Source organism: Pelodiscus sinensis, chromosome 25, assembly GCF_049634645.1.
Source record: "Pelodiscus sinensis isolate JC-2024 chromosome 25, ASM4963464v1, whole genome shotgun sequence".
In the NCBI taxonomy this organism is placed as follows: Eukaryota; Metazoa; Chordata; order Testudines; family Trionychidae; genus Pelodiscus; species Pelodiscus sinensis.
In genome coordinates this window covers 17,177,676-17,201,461 of record NC_134735.1, presented here as the reverse complement: position 1 = coordinate 17,201,461, position 23,786 = coordinate 17,177,676, and the positions used below count along the sequence as shown (strand labels likewise).

Here is a 23,786-nt window from a genome sequence, read left to right as displayed (position 1 = left end):
AGGAGAGGGTGCTGTGATAAGAGGGGTTGAAAGGAGGGTGGGCATGAGGAGGCAGGGGATGAAGCAAGTCACATGTGAGGACACAGAAGGGCTTGAGGAGAACTGGGGCAGAGGGTGCTGAGGGGGTGGGCACCAAAGAGGAAGAGGGCAAGGGGGGCAGGTGTTGGGAGGGCAGGGGCAGTGAGGGAAGGGGAGGCACCAGGAGGGCGCAGGGGTAAGGGAAGGTGCAGGTGCCAGGGGGATTGTGGGGGTGAAGCAGAAGGGCAGACACAGGGAGGGACGGGCACCCGAGGGCAGAGGAGAGAGGCAGGGCAGAGGGAGGTGTTCGGAGGGGATGGGAAGGGGGCTAGAGGAGGGGTGGGCACGGGGGGGAAGAGAAGGGCAGGTGCAGGGGTCAGAGAGGGCAGGGAGGGCTGAGGGGAGAGAGAAGGGCGGGAGCCAGGAGAGCAGAGGAGGTGAGGGGTGGGGGGCAGCAGGCACCAGGGGAGCAGACGGAGTGAACGCAGAACCAGGGGCAGGGCCGGCTTTGGAGGAAAGCCCAAGGGGAGACCCCAGACGTGTCCTTAGTGCGTGAGAGGAGACGTACGGCGGGTCTCACCGATTGTTCATCTCTGTCTGTAAATGCCCCCCCCCGATGTGCCCCCGGTGCTCACGCCTCAGAACGGGGACGTGCTGCTCTCAGTTCTCCCTGAGGCCGCGTCTAATCGCGACTCCCCCCGTATTCCGCAGGGACTCGTTCCTGGGTCTCAGGGAAGGGTGGAGGCATCTCAGGGGCCAGGGAAGGGCCCCGCGGCAGCCGGCTTGCCCCCCCCCACAGGGCTGCGTGGTGCTGGTGTGACACGGCGGGTGGCAGCGGGCACGGAGGGGGCCGACAGCGAGATCTCCCGTGTCCACCTTGCCGGGTGCTGTGGCCTGCGTCTCGGCACCCCTCCCCCGCCCCCGAAAGGCAGCGAGCGACACTCCCTGCATCGTAGGGGAGCTGCGGTCGGGGACTGGCCAATCGCCCCCTGCACCGCCGGCTTCCCGCTTTGTCATTAGCTCCAGCAGCCGGGGGAGGCGGCGACGGGGTGGGCGGCTCGGAAGGGAACGAGGCTGCAGAGTCGAACGTGGGACGCGGGAGGGCAAAATGAATGAGACGGATTAATTGGGAACGGCAGGGCGCTCGTTAATCACACGCTCTCCCTTAGCGCCGGCACTGGACGAACCCGGCGACACACCATCCGCCGCGGCAGCAGGTCTGGCAGCTGCTGCTTGCAGGGACCCAGTGCAACTGCGGCGGAGTCAGGCCTGTCACTGTCGCAAGGAACAGCCACGTCCCAGGCGGTTACAGCTGGAGTCAAACTAGCTCCTCGCTCACTGAGCAGCTCCCTCTTCGTCTCGGAGGCCTGGCTACACCCAGCTGCTTTGCCGGCAGAGCCGCGTCCCTTAGGCAGGACCGGGCACTGGCACTGTAGCCGGGCCGGCGTAACCTCACAACAGCCTACAGCGATGGAAGGGGGTGTGGAAACCCCACCTGGGGCAGCCAGGTCAGTGGACTCCTTCGCCTTTTGGCCTAGCTGCTCTACCCTGGGGCTTAGCTCAGCACAGCCCCATCACCCCTGGGTGCACGTTTCATACCCTGGGTCAACGCTGCTACGTCTGCCAAAATGTGAAGTGGAGACCGGACTTTAGGAGTGTGAAAAAATCCCCCCCAGCCTACGTAGTTGTGCCAGCAAAACCCCCATGTAAACACTGGTGAGCTGGCAGGAAAATACCCCTGTAGCCGCCCGGAAGAGATTTCTGTGCAGAGCGGGGATACAGCAAAATCCACGCCTTGGCTGGTACACGCTGCGTCGCCCCACGCTCGCTGTGCCAGCTTTGTTACATGGACAGGCCAAGGGGAGCCTGGGGAAGCCGATGGGAGCTGCGAGGCTCCGTTGCCACGGATCCTGTAGGTTAACACGGCGGCGCGGCCCTTGGCCCACTGTGAGGGTCATTGCCCTGTAGCCACAGGCCGTTTCTAGGGGTGACAAGGCTCTCGTCTGACGGGTCGGACGCGTTTCATACCAAGCAGCAGGGCCGAGTGAATCCAGCCAGGGGCCGAGACCTGCGGCCCCTCCCCCTTGCCAGGGCCGGCCCGAGCCATTTTGGTGCCCGGGCACGTGGCACCGCCCCTGGTGCATGCGTGGGCCCGCCCCCCTAGGGAGCATGGGCCCACCCCCAGGGAGCACGGCGCATGCGCTGCCCAGCCACGGCCTCTGGCACGCAGCCTGGGGCCTGTCCTCGGGGCGCACGGGTCATGCGCTGCCCTGCCTGGCCGTCGCACCTGTTCGTGCAGGGCCCCATGGCCGGGGCGGGGGGAGAAGGGCGCTGCTGGCCGGCGCCGCAGGGATGGGCGGGTGGCCGGTGCTGCGGGAGCCGGGCACACCGCACCTGATGGCAGCTATAAGGGGTGCTGCACGCCCCTTACAGCTGCCATCAGGCGCCCCCCATCGCTTGGCGCCCCGGGCAGATACCCGGCTCGCCCACCCCTTAGTCCGGCCCTGCCCCTTGCACACCAGCAACGGAGTTGTCCGGGGCGCTCAGCTCGCCGAGCTCCTGGGCCTGACTCCGTCACCCTGAGCTGTGCACCGCCAGGGTGGAGGGAGCGCGAGGGGAACCCACCCGCGTGGCAGTGGAGCCCATGGGAGCTCCTCCCCCTCTAGGTCAGTGGGTGGCCAGTCTGCCGCACTACGAGCAGTGATTTGCATGCACTTTGCACTGGTGCAAATGAGCTCGCAGCACAAGGAGGAATCAGCCCGTCTGGTGGTGTTGATGCTGCCTCCAGAGGAGAAGGAGCTGGGTGTTTCAGATCTCAGATGTCAGGCAGGGAAGTGCCGGGCTAGTCAGGCAGTCAGACCGGGTGGGTCTCCGGCTGTGATGAGTCTGAGATGAGCGAGAGCTGGAGAGAGCACAGGAGACCCCCCAGGAGACACTCCAGGCACGTTCATCTCCTAAGAGCCCCGGCAAAGGCCACCCTTCCATCTTGGTTGCTTGCACTGACAATCATTACTAATTAACTAATGAGCAATAATTACGCTGTGTGGGTTTGTGCTGTGAGGAGCACTTTGGGGAAGGAAGCGCGTGTGAAGAGGGGAACGCTCAAAGCCCTCCAGTAGCACGGAGAGCAGGGAAGCACCCTGGAGGCTGGAAACATCAGCCGTAAATTAATTTCACGTTAACGGGGTTGAAAAACAACAATAGCTGCAGCTGTTTCCAGCCGCCAGCTACAGCCACACTGTGTCAGTGCCCCACCAGGAGCAGGGAAGCCCTCGCTCGGCCCTCTGGCCAGCCTCCTCTGGCACTGGCCTCCGAGCTCTGCCGCAGCATCCCCGCCTCTGCGCTCTGCTGCGCCTGCTCTCGGCCCTGCCCCAGCTGCCCCTGAACTTCAGAGGAGCCTTTCAGTGGGAATCAGGTGGGCCCCTTGATCTGCCACGGCACCCAGCCAGCCCCCCGCAGAGCCAAGTGGGGGGCCCAAGGGCAGCGGGAAGAAGCTGGTCCCTGCAGCTGTGGAGTCAGGGCTTGTGAGAAACAGGAGCTCAGCAAGGTGCCTGCTGCTGCCTGGCTTGCAGCCCCATGCCCGTCACAAACCCCAGCCTAAGGCTAAGGCTGCACTTAGAGCGTTTTCGGAAAAACTCGCGGAGTGGCCACACCTCAAGTGCATTTTTACACACAAAAATCGAAAGGGCAGAGGGTTTTCTCCGGCGCAGGTATTCCTTGTTCTATGCGGAAGAAGCCTTTTTGCGCAAGAGCAAAAAAAAAAGGCGTATGGACGGGGAAGAGGGGTTTTTTGCGCGCAAAGAGGAAGACGCACAGGCCATTCTGTGAACGACAATCAGAGCTGACTTGCGAGAGAGCATCCATGCCGTCTGGACGCTCCCTTGCGCAAAAGCACATGGCTTTTCCGACGCGCTTTGGCAGTGTGGACGCTTTCTTTCGGAAGACGTTTTTGTGGAAGATCTCTTCTGATAAAAGTTTCTCGTGCAAGAAGCCTGCAGTGTAGACGTAGCCTAGATGCAAAAGCTCAGGGATTCCTCCACAAAGCACTGTGATGCCGGAGAGGCTGCGGGGGCGCAGGGCAGAGCAGGACAGTGGTTGCCCGGCCGAGGGAAACTTGCCTCTGATGATGAAATCGGGGGCCTGCTGAAGGCCGGAAGAGGGGGCCTCCTCTCTGTCCTCAACCAACCTCCAGCTGTACCACGCTCATCAGCAGAAGCCAGCTGCCTACAGCACACGCCAGCCGGAGGCAGCACCGGAGCCTTCCAGAACAGCAGCTGTCAAACCTGCCGCCGTGTCTCTGCTGCCCCAATGATCCTCCCGCCCTGCCCCGCCCCCCCGGCGCTCCATCCAGGATCTGCAGCCAGTCCCCCCAAGACAACTGTGGGCATGAACTCCAGCAGTCTCTGCATTCTGGGATGATCAAAGACCAAAGGCCCATGGGCCAGCACTTTTCTCAAAGCCGTCACCCAGCATCTGACCTCCTCCTCCTAGCAAACCTCTTCCAAGGGCTCAGAGACAAAAGGGACCATCGTGATCCTCTAGTCCCGTGGTCACCAACCGGTCGATCGCGAGCTACTGGTCGATCTCAGGGCCTCGACCAGTCGCTCGCGAGGCATCCTGTCCGCCCCGCCCCCATTTCCCTCCCACCCCTGCGCTGCTCTGCTCTGCTGGCTGGGTGTATTGCAGGAGGGAGCATTGGCTCCCTGCATCGGACTGGAGGGGTGAGTCAGCCCCGCGGGAGGTACGCAGGACGTTTCCTGGCGCGGAGGGGGGGGGGGGGTTGGCCCCGGGGCTTCCGGGACAAGCGCGCGCGGGGCTTCCCTGCGTGGGTGGGGGGGTCGGCCCCCTGGGCAGGCACGTGCGCGCATGGGGCTCCCCTGCATGGGGGAGGGTCGGCCCCGGGGCAGGTACGCGCTGGTTTCCCGGGGGGGGGGGGATGCTGGGAGGAGGGAGATGCAGGGGACTCTCTGCCTCCATTGGCACCCCACTCCCCAGCCCCCACTCTGCAGCCACAGAATGCTGTCCCCACTCCCGTCCCCACTCTCCTGTCCCCAGCCACAGAACGCTGTCCCCACACCCGTCCCCACTCCCCGAACTCTGTCCCCACTGGCACTCTGTCCCCTGCTGCAGAACCCTGTCCTCTGCCCTCCCAGCACCCTGTCCCCTCTCCCCTGCCCCCAGCCGCAGTACTCTGTCCCCACAAAATGTATAATTATAAATGCTTCATTTTAGATTGAAATAGCATGAATAAAAAACAGACCATTTATTTCAGAACTATAAACACGTGATTTAATTGTAGGTATTGCATAATTTAAAAATACACTGTTTATCAGAGTATGTAAGCAAGGGCTGGGGATAGCAAGTGATGAACAGGAGGAGAATAGAGAGGGCGGGGCTTCAAGGAAGGGGCGAGGCTTCAAGGAAGGGGCGGGGCTTCAAGGAAGGGGCGGCGTGGTAGATCTTCACCTGTTCTGAGATTTAAAAAGTGATCTTGGGTGTAAAAAGGTTGGAGACCACTGCTCTAGTCTGAGCCACCCCCCGCAGGCCACAAAGCCTCTCCCACCCCACCCCCAGTCGTGCCGTAGACCCAGGACGTCTGCCTGAGTTACTGACGGCTCAGATCGTGTTTTTTCAAGTTACAGAGAATCCAACATTTACATGAGTTTCAACCAGTAAGTGACCCATGACCTCTCCATGCTGCAGAGGAAGGCAGGAACCCCCTCGGGTTCTGCCAATCTGACCTGCAGGGTAATTCAGTTAACATGCCCTGAGCATGTGGGCAAAACCCACCAGCCAGAGGCCTGGGAAGAATTCCCTGAAGGAACTCAGAGCCCCCTCCCTCATCTAGGGCATGTCTACTCTACGAGCCTTTATTTCAAAATACTGTTGAGCTGGAGGACTCCTTACTCTGACTCCGGGAACCCTCATTCCACGAGGAGTACGGGAGGCTGAAGGAACCGAGCTCTTCCTTCGACGTCCTGCTGTGTAGACAGCGCCAAGGGCTGAATTCGGCTCTTTTGACTCCAGCTGGGCACTTGACGGAGCTGAAGGTGCGCAGCTTACTTCGACTTTTGCCCCTCGTGTCCTGTCTCTGGCCTGGGGGATATTTGCTCCTGGCAGCTGTAGACTGGCCACATCTCTGCTCCATAGACATGGCGCACACAGTCTAGAAGTCAGTGATTTCTCCCTCTGCTCCCCTGGGGAAGCTGCTCCTCAAATGGTTAGAAACCTTGGACTAATTTTAAGCCAAGGCTGCTGGCCAGTTTCTATTGAGCTTGGGAATTTAAATTCATAACTCTGCTAGACACTAATAACCAGAGACACTGGTTTTATGGCTCATTACAACAATTTGTAACCTGCTAATTCTCCCTTGTCCTGTGACTGCAGAGGTGTTAATTGCCTACTTCATTGAAGTGGCTTTTTGCAGCATCTGTTAACCCCGTATGCTTCTGTTTAGCTGTGACACTCTGGTTACCTTTTCCATACCTGAAGAAGAGCTCTGTGTAAACTCAAAAGCTTCTCTCTGGCCCCCGACCGAAGTTGGTCCAGTAAAATATATCACCTGCCCGACCTTGTACCTCAAGTAACAAGTAAAATCTTCCCGGGCTTGTCATAGATTCAAGGTCTTGGAGATATGGATTCTGAGATTTCCCAGGCCTTAACAGAAATGGCAGTAACACCAATTCTTTAACAAAGATAATTATCCTCCTAAGAGTTCCTTAGGCCTTTGAATCAAATACACATTAACCAACAACACCACACAATGTCGAAGAGTTTTAAACAGATGGAAGAGTAATACTTTCCCTCAGTTTATCAGGATTCACTAGCACCGTATTTTTCATGTCATGGTTCTACCAGGCTGTGTCTATACTGGGCCACTTATTCCGGAAAATCAGCCGCTTTTCCGGAATAAGCTGCGAGCTGTCTACACTGGCCCTTGAATTTCCGGAAAAGCAACGATGCTCTACTGTACAAAATCAGCCACTATTCCGGAAAAACTATTCTGCTCCCGCTCGGGCATAAGTCCTTATTCCGGAACACTGTTCTGGAAAAGGGCCAGTGTAGACAGCCCAGTAGTCTTTTCCGGAAAAAAGCCCCAATCGCAAAAATGACGCTCAGGGCTCTTTTCCAGAAAAGCGCGTCTACATTGGCCATGGACGCTTTTCCGGAAAAAGGGCTTTTCCAGAAAAGCAGCCTGCCAATGTAGACGCTCCTTTTCCGGAAATACTTATAACGAAAACTATTCTCTTTTAAGCATTTCCGGAAATTCATGCCAGTGTAGACACAGCCCCAGTGTTCCAGTTAGCTATTCAGCCTCCCAGGGAAACCAGAGCCAAAAAGAATTCCATCCTGAGTGTAGACACATGAATGGGCTTAGTTGAAAATGGTATCAGAGTTGGCAGTATTTTAAAGAAACTGGAAACCGGGGGAAAGGAATCCTGACCAACCTGATTTCCTTCTATGATGAGATATGATGGCTCTGTGGTCATGGGGAAGTCAGTGGATGTGAAATACCTTAACTTTAGCAAGGCTTTTAATACGGTCTCCCACAATATTCTTGCCAGCAAGTTAAGGAAGTATGGATTGGATAACTGGACTGTAAGATGGATAGAAAGCTGGCTAGATTGTCGGGCCCAGCGGGTAGTGATCAACAGCTCGATGTCTGGTTGTCAGTCGGTTTCAAGCGGGGTGCCCCAACGGTAGGTTCTAGCACTGGTTTTGTTCAACATCTTTATTAATGACCTTGAGGAGGGGATGGATTGCATCCTCATCATACTAAGCTAGGGGGAGGGTAGATACACTGGTGGGCAGGGATAGGGTCCAGAGTGACCTAGACACATTGGAGGATTGGGCCAACACAAAATCTGATGATCAACAAGGACAGATGCAGAGTCCTGCCCTTGGGAGGGAAGAATCCCAGCATTGTTACAGGCTGGGGACTGACTGGCTAAGTAGCAGCTCAGCAGAAAAGGACCTGGGGGTTACAGTGGATGAGAAGCTGGATATGAGTCACCAGTGCGCCCTTGTAGCCAAGAAGATTAATGGCGTATTAGGGAGCATTAGGAAGAGCATTGCCAGCAGATCTAGAGAAGCGATTATTCCGCTTTATTTAGCACTGGTGAGACCACAACTGGAGTATCACGTCCAATTCCAGGCCCCCACTACAGAAAGGATGTGGACTCATTGGAGAGGGTCCAGTGGAGGGTAGCCAAAATGATTAGGGGGCTGGGGCGCATGACCTATGAGGAGAGGCTGAGAGATTTGGGCTTATTTAGTCTGCAGAAGCGAAGAGTGAGGGGGGATTTGAGAGCAGCCTTCAACTTCCTGAAGGGAGGTTCCAAAGCAGATGGAGAGAGGCTGTTCTCAGTAGTGATGGATGGCAGAACAAGGCTGGATATTAAGGAAAACTATTTCCCTAGGAGGGTGGGGAAGCACTGGGAAGGGTTCCCTAGGGAGGTGGTGGAAGAGTCTCGATGACTCCTGAGGCTCTTCCCACCCCGGGTTTCTATGATTCTAGGATGATCAGAGAACAGTGTTGACATTTTGCTCGTGATTGAGAGCCGGGAGGGTGGTTGGGGATAGGTCAGTTGAAGGCTCAAGGCTCACATTTGATGTGCACTGAAGGGTGAGAACATAAGAACGTAACAACATAAGAACGGCCGTACTGGGTCAGACCAAAGGTCCATCTGGCCCAGTATCCTGTCTACCGACAGTGGCCAGCACCAAGTGCCCCAGAGAGGATGGACCGAAGACAATGATCAAGCGATTTGTCTCCTGCCATCCCTCTCCAGCCTCTGACAAACAGAGGCCAAGGACACCATTTTATCCCCTGGCTAATAGCCTTTTATGGACCTAACCCCCATGAATTTATCCAGCTTCTCTTTAAACTCTATTATAGTCCTAGCCTTCACAGCCTCCTCTGGCAAGGAGTTCCACAGGTTGACAACACGCTGTGTGAAGAAGAACTTCCTTTTATTAGTTTTAAACCTGCTACCCATTAATTTCATTTGGTGTCCTCTAGTTCTTCTATTATGGGAACTAATAAATAACTTTTCTTTATCAGCCCTCTCCACACCACTCATGATTTTATAGACCTCTATCATATCCCCCCCTCAGTCTCCTCTTTTCTAAACTGAAAAGTCCCAGTCTCTTTAGCCTCTCCTCATATGGGACCCGTTCCAAACCCCTAATCATTTTAGTTGCCCTTTTCTGAACCCTTTCCAAGGCCAAAATATCTTTTTTGAGGTGAGGAGACCACATCTGTACACAGTATTCAAGATGTGGGCGTACCATAGTTTTATACAGGAGCAGTAAGATATTCTGGGTCTTATTTTCTATCCCTTTCCTAATAATTCCTAGCATCCTATTTGCCTTTTTGACCGCCGCTGCACACTGTGTGGAAGTTTTCAGAGAACTGTCCATGATAACTCCAAGAGCTCTTTCCTGATTTGTCGTAGCCAAATTAGCCCCCATCATACTGTACGTATAGTTGGGGTTATTTTTCCCGATGTGCATTACTTTACACTTATCCACATTAAATTTCATTTGCCATTTTGTTGCCCAATCACTCAGTTTGGTGAGATCTTCTTGGAGTCCCTCACAGTCTGCTTCTGTCTTGACTATCCTAAACAGTTTGGTATCATCTGCAAACTTTACTACCTCGCTGCTTACCCCTTTCTCCAGATCATTTATGAATAAGTTGAAAAGGATTGGTCCCAGGACTGACCCTTGGGGTACACCACTAGGTACCCCTCTCCAATCTGAAAATTTACCATTTATTCCTACCCTTTGTTTCCTGTCTTTTAACCAGTTCTCAATCCAAGAAAGGACCTTCCCTCTTATCCCATGGCCATGTAATTTACACAAGAGCCTTTGGTGCAGGACCTTGTCAAAGGCTTTCTGAAAATCCAAGTATACTATATCTACTGGATCCCCCTTGTCTGCATGTTTGTTAACCCCTTCAAAGAACTCTAATAGATTAGTAAGACAGGATTTCCCTTTACAGAAACCATGTTGACTTTTGTCCAACAAATTATGTTCTTCTACATGCTTCACAATTTTATTCTTTACTATTGTTTCGACTAATTTGCCAGGTACTGAAGTTAGTCTGTAATTGCCAGGATCACCTCTAGAGCCCTTTTTAAATATTAGTGTCATGTTGGCTACCTTCCAGTCATTAGGTACGGAAGCCGATTTAAAGGATAGGTTACAAACCACAGATAATAGCTCAGCAATTTCCCATTTGAGTTCTTTTAGAACCCTTGGATGAATGCCATCCGGTCCCGGAGATTTGTTAACATTAAGTTTTTCTATTTGTTCCAAAACCTCCTCTAATGACACTTCAATCCGGGACAGTTCCTCAGATTCATCATCCACAAAGGACGGTGCAGATTCGGGAATCTCCCCAACGTCCTCAGCCGTGAAGACTGAAGCAAAGAAGTGAAGGAGAGGATCTTTTCAGCAGCATTCTGAACAGCTGCCTTTGTCAGGCCTGGAGAGCAGGATGCTACTGCCATAACTGAGGTGATAGATGAGGAGATGACGGGCTGCGATTTGTCTCTGTGTGGATGGTAGGTGAGGCCATGTCTTGGAGACGTTATGCAACAAGCATCATAGAATCATACAACCCTAGAACTGGAAGGGACCCCGAGAGGTCATCGAGTCCAGTCCCCTGCCCTCATGGCAGGATCCGCACCATCTAGATTGTCCCTGATATCTGTCTAACCTGCTCTTAAATAACTCCAGAGATGGAGATTCCACAACCACCCCAGGCAACTTATTCCAGTGTTTAACCACCCTGACAGTTAGGAAGTTTTTCCTAATGTCCAACATAAACCTCCCTTGCTGCAGTTTAAGCCCATTGCTTCTTGTCCTATCCTCAGAGGCCAAGGAGAATCATAGAATCATAGAATCATAGGACTGGAAGGGACCTCAAGAGGTCATCGAGTCCAGCCCCCCGCCCTCAAGGCAGGACCAAGCTCCGTCTACACCATCCCTGACAGATGTCTATCTAACCTGTTCTTAAATATCTCCAGAGAGGGAGATTCCACCACCTCCCTTGGCAATTTATTCCAATATTTGGCCACCCTGACAGTTAGGAATTTTTTCCTAATGTCCAATCTAAACCTCCCCTGCTGCACTTTAAGCCCATTACTCCTTGTCCTGTCCTCAGAAACCAAGAGGAACAAATTTTCTCCTTCCTCCTTGTGACACCCTTTTAGATATTTGAAAACCGCTCTCATGTCCCCCCTTAATCTTCTTTTTTCCAAACTAAACAAGCCCAGTTCATGAAGCCTGGCGTCATAGGTCATGTTCTCTAGACCTTTAATCATTCTTGTCGCTCTTCTCTGTACCCTTTCCAATTTCTCCACATCTTTCTTGAAATGTGGCTCCCAGAACTGGACACAGTACTCCAGCTGAGGCCTAACTAGTGCAGAGTAGAGCGGCAGAATGACTTCACGAGTTTTGCTTACAACACACCTGTTGATACAACCTAGAATCATATTTGCTTTTTTTGCAACAGCATCACACTGTTGACTCATATTCAACTTGTGGTCCACTATGACCCCTAGATCCCTTTCCGCCATGCTCCTTCCTAGACAGTCGCTTCCCATCTTGTATGTATGGAACTGATTGTTCCTTCCTAAGTGGAGCACTTTGCATTTCTCTTTATTAAACCTCATCCTGTTTACCTCTGACCATTTCTCTAACTTGCTAAGGTCATTTTGAATTATGTCCCTATCCTCCAAAGAAGTCGCAACCCCACCCAGTTTGGTATCATCTGCAAACTTAATAAGCGTACTCTCTATCCCAATATCTACATCATTGATGAAGATATTGAACAGTACGGGTCCCAAAACAGACCCTTGCGGAACTCCACTTGTTATCCCTTTCCAGCAGGATTTAGAACCGTTAACAACCACTCTCTGACTACGGTTATCCAGCCAATTATGCACCCACCTTATCGTGGCCCTATCTAAGTTATATTTGCCTAGTTTATCAATAAGAATATCATGCGAGACCGTATCAAATGCCTTACTAAAGTCTAGGTATATGACATCCACCGCTTCTCCCTTATCCACAAGGCTCGTTATCTTATCAAAGAAGAATGATTTTTCTCCCTTCTCCTTGTAACACCCTTTTGGATGCTTGAAAACTGCTATCATGTCCCTTCTCAGTCTTCTCCTTTCCAAATTAAGCAAGCCCAGTTCTTTCATTCTTCCCTCATAGCTCGTGTTCTCTAGACCTTTAATCATTTTTGTTGCTCTTCTCTGGAGCTTCTCTAATTTCTCCACATCTTTCTTGAAATGTGGTGCCCAGAACTGGACACAAAACTCCAACTGAGGCCTGATCAGCACAGAGCAGAGCGGAAGAATGACTTCTCGTGTTTTGCTCACAATACTCCTGTTAATGCATCCCAGCATCATGTTTGCTTTTTTTGCAACGGTGTCGCACTATTGACTCATATTTAGCTTGTGGTCCACTCTGACCCCTAGATCCCTTTCTGCCGTCCTCCTTCCTAGACAGTCTGTATGTGTGAAATGGATTGTTCCTTCCTAAGTGGAGCAATTTGCATTTGTCCTTGTTGAACTTCATCCTACTTACCTCAGACCATTTCTCAGTTTGTCCAGATTGTGTCCTGAACTGGCAAGACATAGGCATAGCCTGGCTGAGTGGCCCTAGAGTGTCGCCCAGTGGAAGGTGATGCCTGGATTATGTGCCCGAGTGACAGACGTTTGCAGTTTCCAAGACAGGAGGGGGTGGGAGATGCTGGGGGGATGACCAAGAGTTCTGATTTATCCATGCTGTGCTTGAGCTGATGGCTGGACATGTCCTGTGGTGCTGTCTGGCTCAGCTTTCTGAATGGCCAGGAGGAGCCAGGCTGGGGACAGAGAAGTAGACCTGTGTGGGGAGAGAGGGCAAAAGAGCCAAGGGTGCAAGACAGTGAGGTCTGGTGACAATCATGAAGAAAGGGCAGGAAGAGAGAGCTGAGCACAGACTCTGTGGGTGCCCAGCCACGGAGCTCCTACCAGCCACCCGCCAATCAGCTGTTCAGCGCGGGAGGAAGGCACTAGGGGGAGGGGCAGAGGGGAACAAGGGCGGGGCTTTGGAGGAAGGGGAGGGAAGGGGGTGGAGCCTTGGGACAGAGAGGGGGTAGAGCACCCACCCAGAAAGAAGGAAGTTGGTGCCTGTGGAGCTGAGGGCAGACTAGACGCTGGGGACTGGCAGTCAGGGAAGGGTCAAATAGAAGGTGCGAGGGCCGGGGGCGATTAGAGGCAGTGCTGGAAGGATGGTCGAGGAGGGGGCAGTGCCCGGCGAGAACCATGGCACGCGAGCGGCCCTTTGAGGGGAGGAAAAGACACCCAGGGCTGCAGGTGGAATGGAGAGATGAAGGGAGGGATCGTGCCACTGCAGAGCCCTTCTGCAAGCAGCCAAGGCAGGAAGAGAGGAGGCTGGGGCCACTGCTGGGCAGAGTTAAGGCTGATGGGCTGTTTTGGTCTGGAACTAGGAGAGGAGGCCGTGATGGGATGAGGGAGATTGGAACGATCCTGGACCTCAGGCTCCAGGGCCCTGGTTCTCTCGTGCTTTGCATCTACTCTCACTATTTACACCAGTGCGAAGTGGGCGTGTAACGGGATCACACTGCTAACGGTTTGCTCTGCTTTAAATGACTGTACAAGGCACCAGGAAAGGTGGATCAGGCCCCCTCACAAAGAGGAAAAGGAGCCACGCAAAGCGCACGTGGTGCCAAGACGTGGCACTGCTGCTGTTTGCGTGAACGCTCCCAGCGGCCGGAGCAGTAAATCTCAGCCCCACTGTGACGATAACGTTAAATCATTAATAGAAGTTTGTGCCGCTACAACGAACGACAGCAGGGAGAGCCGTAAAGTTCTGTTCCGAAGAAGCAGGGGAGTCGTCTGCTGTCAAAGAGCTGGAACGCAGAGAAATAGGCCCGCTGGGTGGCTGGAGACCGGGGCTGGCTCCCCCCGTCTCCCACGTGGAGGTGCAGGATGCCTGAGGTTGGATGTTCCTCTTTCAGCGAGTGCAGGTTTTCATGAACGCCCCTTCGATGTCAGAGGGGGACGTGTCGCTCTTGGCAGGAGTTTTCTCACTTGTTAGCATGGTGCTACCCAGACCTGGGAGCAGCTGGAAGTGCCCCTTCTGGGGTGTTATTGTAGGGTCGCGCTGCCATGTGGAGGCTTGTTTGAAACTCTCCAAGTATCCTGACTGCAAAGCTGGGCTACTAACCCTTTCGGGCAAAGAGGTTTCTTCCCTGAGGTTTCTGCTCTTCCCCCTTGTGCCTGGGCTGGGGCAAAGTCTCTCGGGGTACGTCTACACTAGCCCTCTAGATCCATCTAGGGAGGCTAATGAAGGCAACCGAAATTGCAAATCGAGCCCGGGATTTAAATATCCTGCTTGATTTGCATGTTCCCGGCCAGTCGCCATTTTAGAAATTGACTAGCCCGAAGTAACTGCCCGCGTCTACACGTGGCAGTGAAACGGGATTCTGATTTAAAGCCCCTAAATCGAGTTAGCTGGTAAACCTCATTGCATGAGGAATAGTGGGCTAGTGTAGACGTACCCTCGGTCTTCTCTCTATCTCATTCTGTGCATAGTTCAGCTCTGGCAGGCTTGTTGTGGATCAGGCAGGCTGCGCAGAAGCCCAGCAGAAATGGAAACAAAGCCTCGGGGAAGCTACACAGGAGTTCTCAGGCCTCCTACACATTGGGCACCTTTGCTAGATGGGGCAGGACAGAGACCCACCAACCTCAAACTGGCCGAGGATCAAACACGTGCAACCTGGTGTGGGCACATCACCCGCATCTGCAAAAACATGAGCCACCCTTTGTGCTCTCTTCTCCCTCCCCCCAATTGCATTGTTGTTATTATTATCATATAGATAGTAGCCCAGCGTCTGAGAGTCTGTAACGCTGAAATGCTGGCTGTTCCCTCTGAGGGGCGCTGTTGCCTGAAATGCTGGCTGTTCCCTCTGAGGGGCGCTGTTGCCTGAAATGCTGGCTGTTCCCTCTGGGTGGTGCTGTTGCCTGAAATGCTGGCTGTTCCCTCTGGGTGGCGCTGTTGCCTGAAATGCTGGCTGTTCCCTCTGAGGGGCGCTGTTGCCTGAAATGCTGGCTGTTCCCTCTGGGCGGCCCATGCTGCATGGGAACCTTGGAGCCCAACCGGTCGCTTGCTCCCCCGTGGCAGCCTGGCTGAGCGGCGCAGAAGTCAGCCGAGCGCCATGGCGGGAGGGCAAGGGGGGCGGGGCGGTGACGTACATGGCCAGGGAGCGCCTCCCGCTGTGGCGCTCGGCTGACTTCTGCGCTGCTCAGCCAGACCGCCGCGTGGGAGCAAGCAGCGCAAGCGACCGGTTGGGCTCCGTGGTCCCCTGAGTGAGAGGCAGGAGGGGGAGGAGAAGAGAAAGAGAAAGACAGAGAGAGAGGCAGAGGAGAGCTGAGAGAGAGAGGGGGGAAGGCAGTAGGAGAAGAAGAGAGAGAGTGAGGGTACGTCTACACTACAGCGCTAATTCGAACTAACTTAGTTCGAATTAGTTAATTCGAACTAAGCTAATTTGAACTAACACGTCTAGAACTAAAAACTAGTTCGAATTAGCATTTTGCTAATTCGAACTAGCAAGTCCACATTGAGTGGACCCTGAACCGGGCTTAAGGATGGCCGGAAGCAGTGCCGGCAGGGCATCAGAGGAGGACTTAGAGCGTGGAGATGCTGTCTCAGGCTAGCCGCGGGCTGCGCTTAAAGGGACCCAACCCCCACCCCGAACAGACAGTTCTCAGGGGTGCCCCACTTGCAAACCAGTCCTGGCTTGGAGTGCCCGGAGTGCCCACACTGGGCACATCACACCACTCGGCCATCAGCCCGGCTGCACTTGCCGCAGGCTGCCATCTGGGGAGAGGGGGCAATCGGGGGGCTGCAGGAGAGCTTCCACCCCCAGATGCCCACAGAGCCAGCCCAGTCCTTCCCATCGGGGGCTCGTACCCCATTCATCCCTCACCTCCTTCCACTTACCCTTCCCTAGCTCCTTTTCTTGATGTACAAAATAAAGGACAATTGTGTTCAAAAATGGAATCTGTCTTTATTGAACAAAACTGGGGGAGACTGGGAAAAGGAGGTGGGAGAGGGGAAGAGAGAGGCTGGGAGAGGGGAGGGTAACTACAATGATCAGGGGTTGGGAACAGGTCCCAGATGAAGAAAGGCTACAGAGACTGGGACTTTTCAGCTTAGAAAAGAGGAGACGGAGGGGGAACAGGATAGAGGTCTCTAAAAGCAGGAGTTGGGTGGAGAGGGTGCATACAGAAAAGTTCTTCATTAGTTCCCATAAAGAAGGACTAGAGGACACCAAAGGAAAGGAATGGGTAGCAGGCTTCAAACTAGTAACAGGAAGTTGTTCTTCACAAAGCAAAGAGTCAACCTGTGGAACTCCTTGCTGCAGGAGGCTGTGAAGGCTACAACTAGAACAGAGTTTAAAGGGACGTGAGATCAAGTCATGGAAGTTGGGTCCATGGAGTGCTATTAGCCAGGGGGTAGGAGTGGTGTCCCTGCCCAAAGTTTGTGGAAGGCTGGAGAGGGATGGCACGAGACAAATGGCTTGGTCACTGTCTTCGGTTCATCCCCTCCAAGGTACCTAGGGTTGGCCGCTGTCGGCAGACAGGCTACTGGGCTAGATGGACCTTTGGTCTGACCCAGGACGGCCATTGTAAGCTCAGGGCTCAGGGTCGGGGGTCTCAGTGGACCCCCTTGATTTTCATGCACACCTGCTCCTGGGTGGCCAGGCTGGCAGCTCTCCTGCCCTAGACGGCCACTTTCCTGTGCCTAGTGCAGAGATCGTGGACGAAGTCCACGATGTCTGGTCCCGGGAAGAGGGGGAGGGCTGGGGGGCATCGGGTGGCTGGCTCGAGCCGTGCCAGGTGCAGGGTCTGCTGGCTGGGTGCTGGCAGGCTTGCACCTGGCACGGGCACCGTAGCCAGCCCGTGCCCCTTTAAGGGGTCCGGGGCCGGGAGGGGGGCAGACAAGTTTCCCTGGTGTTGGCCAGAGTGGCCACCAGGGAAACCTGGGGAGGGCTAGCCTCCCACTAGTTCGAATTAAGGGGCTACACACCCCTTAATTCGAACTAGGCTTAATCCTCGTAAAATGAGGATTACCTAGTTCGAACTAAGCGCTCCGCTAGTTCGAATTAAGTTTGAATTAGCGGAGCACTAGTGTAGCGCCTATGAAAGTTAGTTCGAACTAACGTCTGTTAGTTCGAACTAACTCTGTAGTGTAGACATACCCTGAGAGAGAGATGGAGCAAGAGACTGGAGGCTCAGGACAGAAGACGGACGTGGAGGAGAGACCCGAAAATCCCATCTTATGATGGGCTAATTGGCTCGTTAATAAGAGAAGAATCCCCTAGCTCTTATCCATGCTTCTCATCAATAGACCCCAGTGCTTTCCTAAGGAGGTCAGCATCATTTCCCCACTGTGCAAATGGGGAAACTGAGGCACAAAGTGGTGGTGGGCATTGGTTAGGTCGCCCAGCAGCAATGGAATGTTCTATCATCAGGGGTCCCTGGAATGATTGATTTTCCTCCAGGAAAATTTAAAAATCTGCTTTTCACTAAAAACCTCAAAACTAAAACGGAGAGAAAGAGAGCGAGTGTGTGTAAGTTAAAAATGTTCTTTTTGGGGTTGCCAAAAACTGGGGGGAGAGGGGAGCTTTTAAAAATACCTATTTTTTGGTCATAAAATAATTTTCTTCACAAACCAATCGTTTTTGACAAAACCCCAGATGTTTGTCCCAAAACATTAAACATTTTTGCCAACAAACTGTGGGGCTGCTGACTGCCAAAGGGCCCGGGGGCTGAATCCTGAATCCAGGACCCCGCACCGCGTACTCGGGTGCCTGTCAGGGCTCAGAGAGGCTGCTGGGGGCGGAGCAGCAGGCACAGGGCAACGCTGGGACTCAGGCCCAGTCCTGAAGGGGCTTTCTGCCCCCGACGCGGTGCTGCCGCTCTGCCCTGTGCTCTCAGTGCTGAGGCTGCTCTGCTTTTCGGGGACCCCTCCCACAGCAGGGAGTGGTCCCAGTGGCTGCACCCAAAGAAGCCCGGCTGCCGCAGAGCTAGGCCTGCCTGCCCTCCAGCCCCACGGGGCCGAGCGTTCCCCCGCTCGCTCCTGGAAGGGAGCCCCCGCCCACATCTTGCTGCTCTGCTACCGTTCAGCTTTGCATCTGGCAGGCCTGCTATCAGGAGGGTGCAGGCGCTCGGCTGGGAGGATCAGAGAAGTGGCATCTTATCCTTCCCGAGAGCCCCAAACCGCGTCCCGCAGGGCGGCCTGCTGCGATGGAAGCAGAGATCCGAGAGCTCAGGGAGATCAGCCTGGCCAGCCCCAAGCATGTCAGTGGCTTACGGGCCGAGATCCCACTAGCGAAGCCGGCATGCCGGGGAGGTGCGTCCGTCTCGCTGGCAGGGCGGCTCAGAGGAGAATCCGTGTGCAGCTCAGAGCCAAGGAATGGAGCTGGCCATTCCTCTGCACCCTCTGCCCGGGCGGGGTCCCTGAGGGCCTCCCGGGAGCCTGAGCCGGTCTGCAGGCGCTGGGTGTCCGCGCTCTGGCTGCCTGGCGAGTGTCGCAGGGCGTCGCCCCTGCCTGGAGGACGTGCCGAGGCCCCTTGGCACAGCTGGACGTACGGGGGCTGCTTGCTCAGAGGAGCTAGGCCGGGTCCCATCAGGAGCCTTAAAGATGCCACAGTGACCTCAGCTCACACCTGCGGCGCGGCCCCCCGCTCCTGAGCTCCCGCAGCCCTCTGGAAATGGGGGCACAGAGCTGGCAGGAGCTCCTGTGAGTCCACCCGCCGTCAGCACACCAACCCGACCGCCTCTGCCCCCCCCCCCCCCGCTCACTCCACCCCTCCCTCTGCGCTCACTCTCTCCACCCTCATGCCCTTTCACTGGCTGGGCCATGGGGTAGGGGGGCGGGGGCGGGGGCAGGGGCAGGGGCAGGTTCTGGGAGGGAGTTTGGGTGGGGAAGGGGCTCAGGGCTGGGGCAGAGGGTAGGAGTATGGGGGCGGGGGCAGGCTCTGGGAGGGAGTTTGGGTGGGGGAGGGGCTCAGGGCTGGGGCAGAGGGTAGGAGTATGGGGGCGGGGGCAGGCTCTGGGAGGGAGTTTGGGTGGGGGAGGGGCTCAGGGCTGGGGCAGAGGGTAGGAGTATGGGGGCGGGGCCGGCTCTGGGAGGGAGTTTGGGTGGGGGAGGGGCTCAGAGCTGGGGCAGAGGGTAGGAGTATGGGGGCGGGGGCAGGCTCTGGGAGGGAGTTTGGGTGGGGGAGGGGCTCAGGGCTGGGGCAGAGGGTAGGAGTATGGGGGCGGGGCCGGCTCTGGGAGGGAGTTTGGGTGGGGGAGGGGCTCAGGGCTGGGGCAGAGGGTAGGAGTATGGGGGCGGGGGCAGGCTCTGGGAGGGAGTTTGGGTGGGGGAGGGGCTCAGGGCTGGGGCAGAGGGTAGGAGTATGGGGGCGGGGCCGGCTCTGGGAGGGAGTTTGGGTGGGGGAGGGGCTCAGGGCTGGGGCAGAGGGTTGGGGCATGGGAGGGGCGTGGGTAGCAGGAGGAGATGTGGGGTGTGGACTCCAGCCAGCGCTTATCTTGTCTCCTTGCAGTGGGGCTAAGACAGGCTCCCTTCCTGCCCGGCCCCAGGCCACTTCCAGAGGCCCCCGTCCCATCCCTGCAGCTCCTGGGGGCAGGGACGACTGGTGAGGGGTAACATGGGGGGGTCACATGGCCTCTCCCACCCAGGGAAGAACCCACACAACCCCCCTCTGCCCTAGACCTCACCTCTCCACACCCCTACTCTAACCCCCGCCCCACCCTTGCTCGGCCTCTCCCCCCTAAGCCCTGCCCCGCGCGATGCGTCGCTCCGCTTCCCGCTGGCAAGTGCAGGAGAAGGGCTCTTCCGAAAGAGGAGCTTTTCCCGAAATTCGGCCCCGTGTAGATGGACCAAATTTCGGAAAAGCCTCTTCCGAAAAAACAATCGGAAAAAGGTTCGCAAGCTGCTGACACCAGGCAGAGCTCCCGGAGCCCCAGGGGGCCATGGCCAGGGGGATGCAGGACTGGCTTGTTTTCTACTAGCAGACCTACCCAGCATTGTCCAGGCCCTCCAGGGCAGGGGGCTGGCTGGGGGTGGGGCTGCAGGACTCAGGGCTTTGGGGATGTTGTGGGGAGTTCAAGAGGCTGGGGTGGGGGGTGAGAGTGGGGGTGGAGGGGTGAGAAGGGGCTCAGGGCGTTGTTCTATCTGGCTTGGGCCTTTTCTCTCTCCCCAGCCTCCCCTGGCCATCAGGGGCCTTTTATCTTCTGCCACTGCCCCCAGCTGCCAGGGACTTTTTGTCTCCCCCTAGCCCTCTCCCCCAGCCACCCAGGGCCTTTTTTCTCCCCTCCTCTCTGGCACTGTAGCCAAAGGCTGGGGAAGGGGTTCGGGGCAGGGGAGCTATTCACCAGGGTGCGGGCAGGCAAGACGGCAGAGCCCCAGCCCTGCCGGCCAGATAGCTCTGCCCTGCAGCCTCGCTGCCCCCAATAGCCACTCTCACATCACATTCCTCCAAAAAGCAGCCCCTCCCTTTGCACGTATGGAAAACAGCCCCTTTCCCAGGGCTTCCGGTTGTCCTGGTACAACCCACCCCTCGGCCTTGCTTTCAGTTAGGAGCAGAAGAAGCTGTCTATCAACTTTGGTGGCCCTCATATAACCCAGTCATCTACTGGGTGTGGGTCACAGTCTTATGGAGTGACCCAGAGACAACTTACAGAGAGAGCATAAGTGTGCTCAACAGCCTTCACTGGGCGCCTGCTGGCTTTCTGCTCAAGCTGTAGCGGCTCGTGCACTAAGCTCCAGGGGGCCCAGGTTCTGTTCTGCCTGTCGGCGTTACGCCGGCCCTTACCGCTTAGGAGGAGTTCTTGGACAAACAGACTCACGAACAGACAGATAAAGATTTAGCTAGACCCTGACTTCCTTGCTGTGTGCCTCCGAGTGACCACCCGGAATAGCGGCTGTAAACATTCGAAACCAACAGCGTCATGCCCCAGGACTGGAGAGCGGCCTGTCCCCGGGAACGGTTTGTCCAAGGGGTGGTTCCTTATCTGTGCCTGTGTTGCCATGTTCCTAGGACCGGGACTTCATCATGACCTTCAACACGTCGCTGCACCGCTCCTGGTGGATGGAGAACGGGCCTGGCTGCCTGGTGACGCCGGTGATGAACTCGAACCTGGCCCCCGAGGACCATCACGTCATCACTGTCACCGGATGCCTGCTCGACTACCAGTACATCGAGGTGGTGAGCAGCGCCATGCAGATATTCCTTGCGGTAAGGGGAGCCAGGCTTGCTTTGCCCACACCTCCGTCCCGGTGATTTCTGAGGGGCTGGGGGAGGCGCAGTGACGCTCCTGGGCCCAAGGTACAAGCCCTGGCGTCACTCCTGGCTCAAGTGAGACGAGAACCCGGATCACTGGGTAAACCCAGAGTAACTGCACCGAGGAAGGGCTAGTCCGGGAGCTGCCCCCGAGGGGGCTGCGACCTCGCAAGCTCCAATCATAGTCACCGTGAAGCCGCCAGAGCACAGGTGTCCCCCAGGCCTGGGTGGGGCTAGCCTGGGCCCCTCGGCTTCACTGCTAACTGAGCACAGCTAGCTCAGGTGTGGGCTGCAGTCTCTCCTCCAGTCGCCGTGGGGACAAGCCCTGGGAGAGCCGGCTGGGGCCACGTGGCTCTTGGAGGCTGGCTGGGGATCTGGTGCAAGACCAGGGCGTGCTGCTCTGGTGAATGCTGCTCCAGCTCGGAGTTAACCGGTGGAACGATGAACGAGGGCTGTGGGGCTCACTTCAGGCTGTAGGATGAAGCACCCCTGTGCGGACAGCCACGCAAAGCACCCGGAGCCCCTCGCACCCGGGGCGTTCGCCACTGGCTCGAGTGGAAGGAAATATCAGTGGGAAATATCAATGATGTAGATATTGGGATAGAGAGTACGCTTATTAAGTTTGCAGATGATACCAAACTGGGTGGGGTTGCGACTTCTTTGGAGGAGAGGGACATAATTCAAAATGACCTTAGCAAGTTAGGGAAATGGTCAGAGGTAAACAGGATGAGGTTTAATAAAGAGAAATGCAAAGTGCTCCACTTAGGAAGGAACAATCAGTTCCATACATACAAGATGGGAAGCGACTGTCTAGGAAGGAGCATGGCGGAAAGGGATCTAGGGGTCATAGTGGACCACAAGTTGAATATGAGCCAACAGTGTGATGCTGTTGCAAAAAAAGCAAATATGATTCTAGGTTGTATCAACAGGTGTGTTGTAAGCAAAACTCGTGAAGTCATTCTGCCGCTCTACTCTGCACTAGTTAGGCCTCAGCTGGAGTACTGTGTCCAGTTCTGGGAGCCACATTTCAAGAAAGATGTGGAGAAATTGGAAAGGGTACAGAGAAGAGCGACAAGAATGATTAAAGGTCTAGAGAACATGACCTATGAAGCCAGGCTTCATGAACTGGGCTTGTTTAGTTTGGAAAAAAGAAGATTAAGGGGGGACATGATAGCGGTTTTCAAATATCTAAAAGGGTGTCACAAGGAGGAAGGAGAAAATTTGTTCCTCTTGGTTTCTGAGGACAGGACAAGGAGTAATGGGCTTAAAGTGCAGCAGGGGAGGTTTAGATTGGACATTAGGAAAAAATTCCTAACTGTCAGGGTGGTCAAATATTGGAATAAATTGCCAAGGGAGGTGGTGGAATCTCCCTCTCTGGAGATATTTAAGAACAGGTTAGATAGACATCTGTCAGGGATGGTGTAGACGGAGCTTGGTCCTGCCTTGAGGGCGGGGGGCTGGACTCGATGACCTCTCGAGGTCCCTTCCAGTCCTATTATTCTATGATTCTATGAAATAGGTCAATGGAGGGATGATAGGAGTTACTATAGAGAACTTTCTGGGTATCTGGCTGATGAGTCTTGCCCACATGCTCAGGGTTTAGCTGATCGCCATATTTGGGGTCGGGAAGGAATTTTCCTCCAGGGTAGATTGGCAGAGGCCCTGGAGGTTTTTCGCCTTCCTCTGTAGCCTGGGGCACAGATCACAGCTGGAGGATTCTCTGCATCTTGGGGTCTTCAAAGTATTTGAAGGCTTCAGTATCTGAGATCTAGGTGAGAGGATTATTCTAGGAGGGGTGGGTGAGATTCTGTGGCCTGCACTGTGCAGGGGGTCAGACTAGATAATCATAATGGTCCCTTCTGACCTTAAAGTCTATGAGTCTATGAGAGAGGCAGCGGAGGCAGGAATCTGTCTGGGGGGCTAAGATGGCGCTTTCCAGCTGGTGGCTTCCCAGGGCGTTAGCGTCCATTAGCGCCTCGCGCTGATAATGTGTCACATCCACTCTGGCCGGCGCTTGAGGTGTGAGCAGCGGGTGCGGGGCAGACAGTCTCTGTGCTTCGTGGGCGACACGTGGGCTCAGAAATCAGACTCAGACTCGCGGCGCGAGCCCCCAGAAGAGCAGAGCCACACGTTCCCAGAGCCGCTGTGCTCAGCTCCCTGCCTGGCGGCTTCCTCGCCACAGGCTGCTCGTGAGTCGTCCACTGGCAGAAAGGTGCCAGGAGGTGAAGCCACGGTGAATGTGCCCTTGTGGGGCGGGGGGGGGGGATCGAAGTCCCTGCCAGAGCGACGCTGCAGCCGGGACGCCGGAGGGGGAGGGATTAAAGGAGAGCGGCAAGGCAGGGTTTCAAACTGGGGTGCACTTGTATTGCCCAGGCACACACAGCCCCTG

At 55.4% G+C, this 23,786-nt stretch overlaps 1 protein-coding gene across 1 annotated transcript in view; it reads left to right on the top strand.

Moving 5' to 3' along the window:
• The window catches only part of NKAIN1 (sodium/potassium transporting ATPase interacting 1), a 212,728-nt gene that overhangs the window by 139,483 nt on the left and 49,459 nt on the right, over positions 1-23,786 (top strand). The window contains exon 4 of the mRNA XM_075908789.1: positions 21,155-21,352. Within this exon, the coding sequence (XP_075764904.1) occupies positions 21,155-21,352 (198 nt within the window). The remainder of the gene's footprint in view (positions 1-21,154; positions 21,353-23,786) is intronic.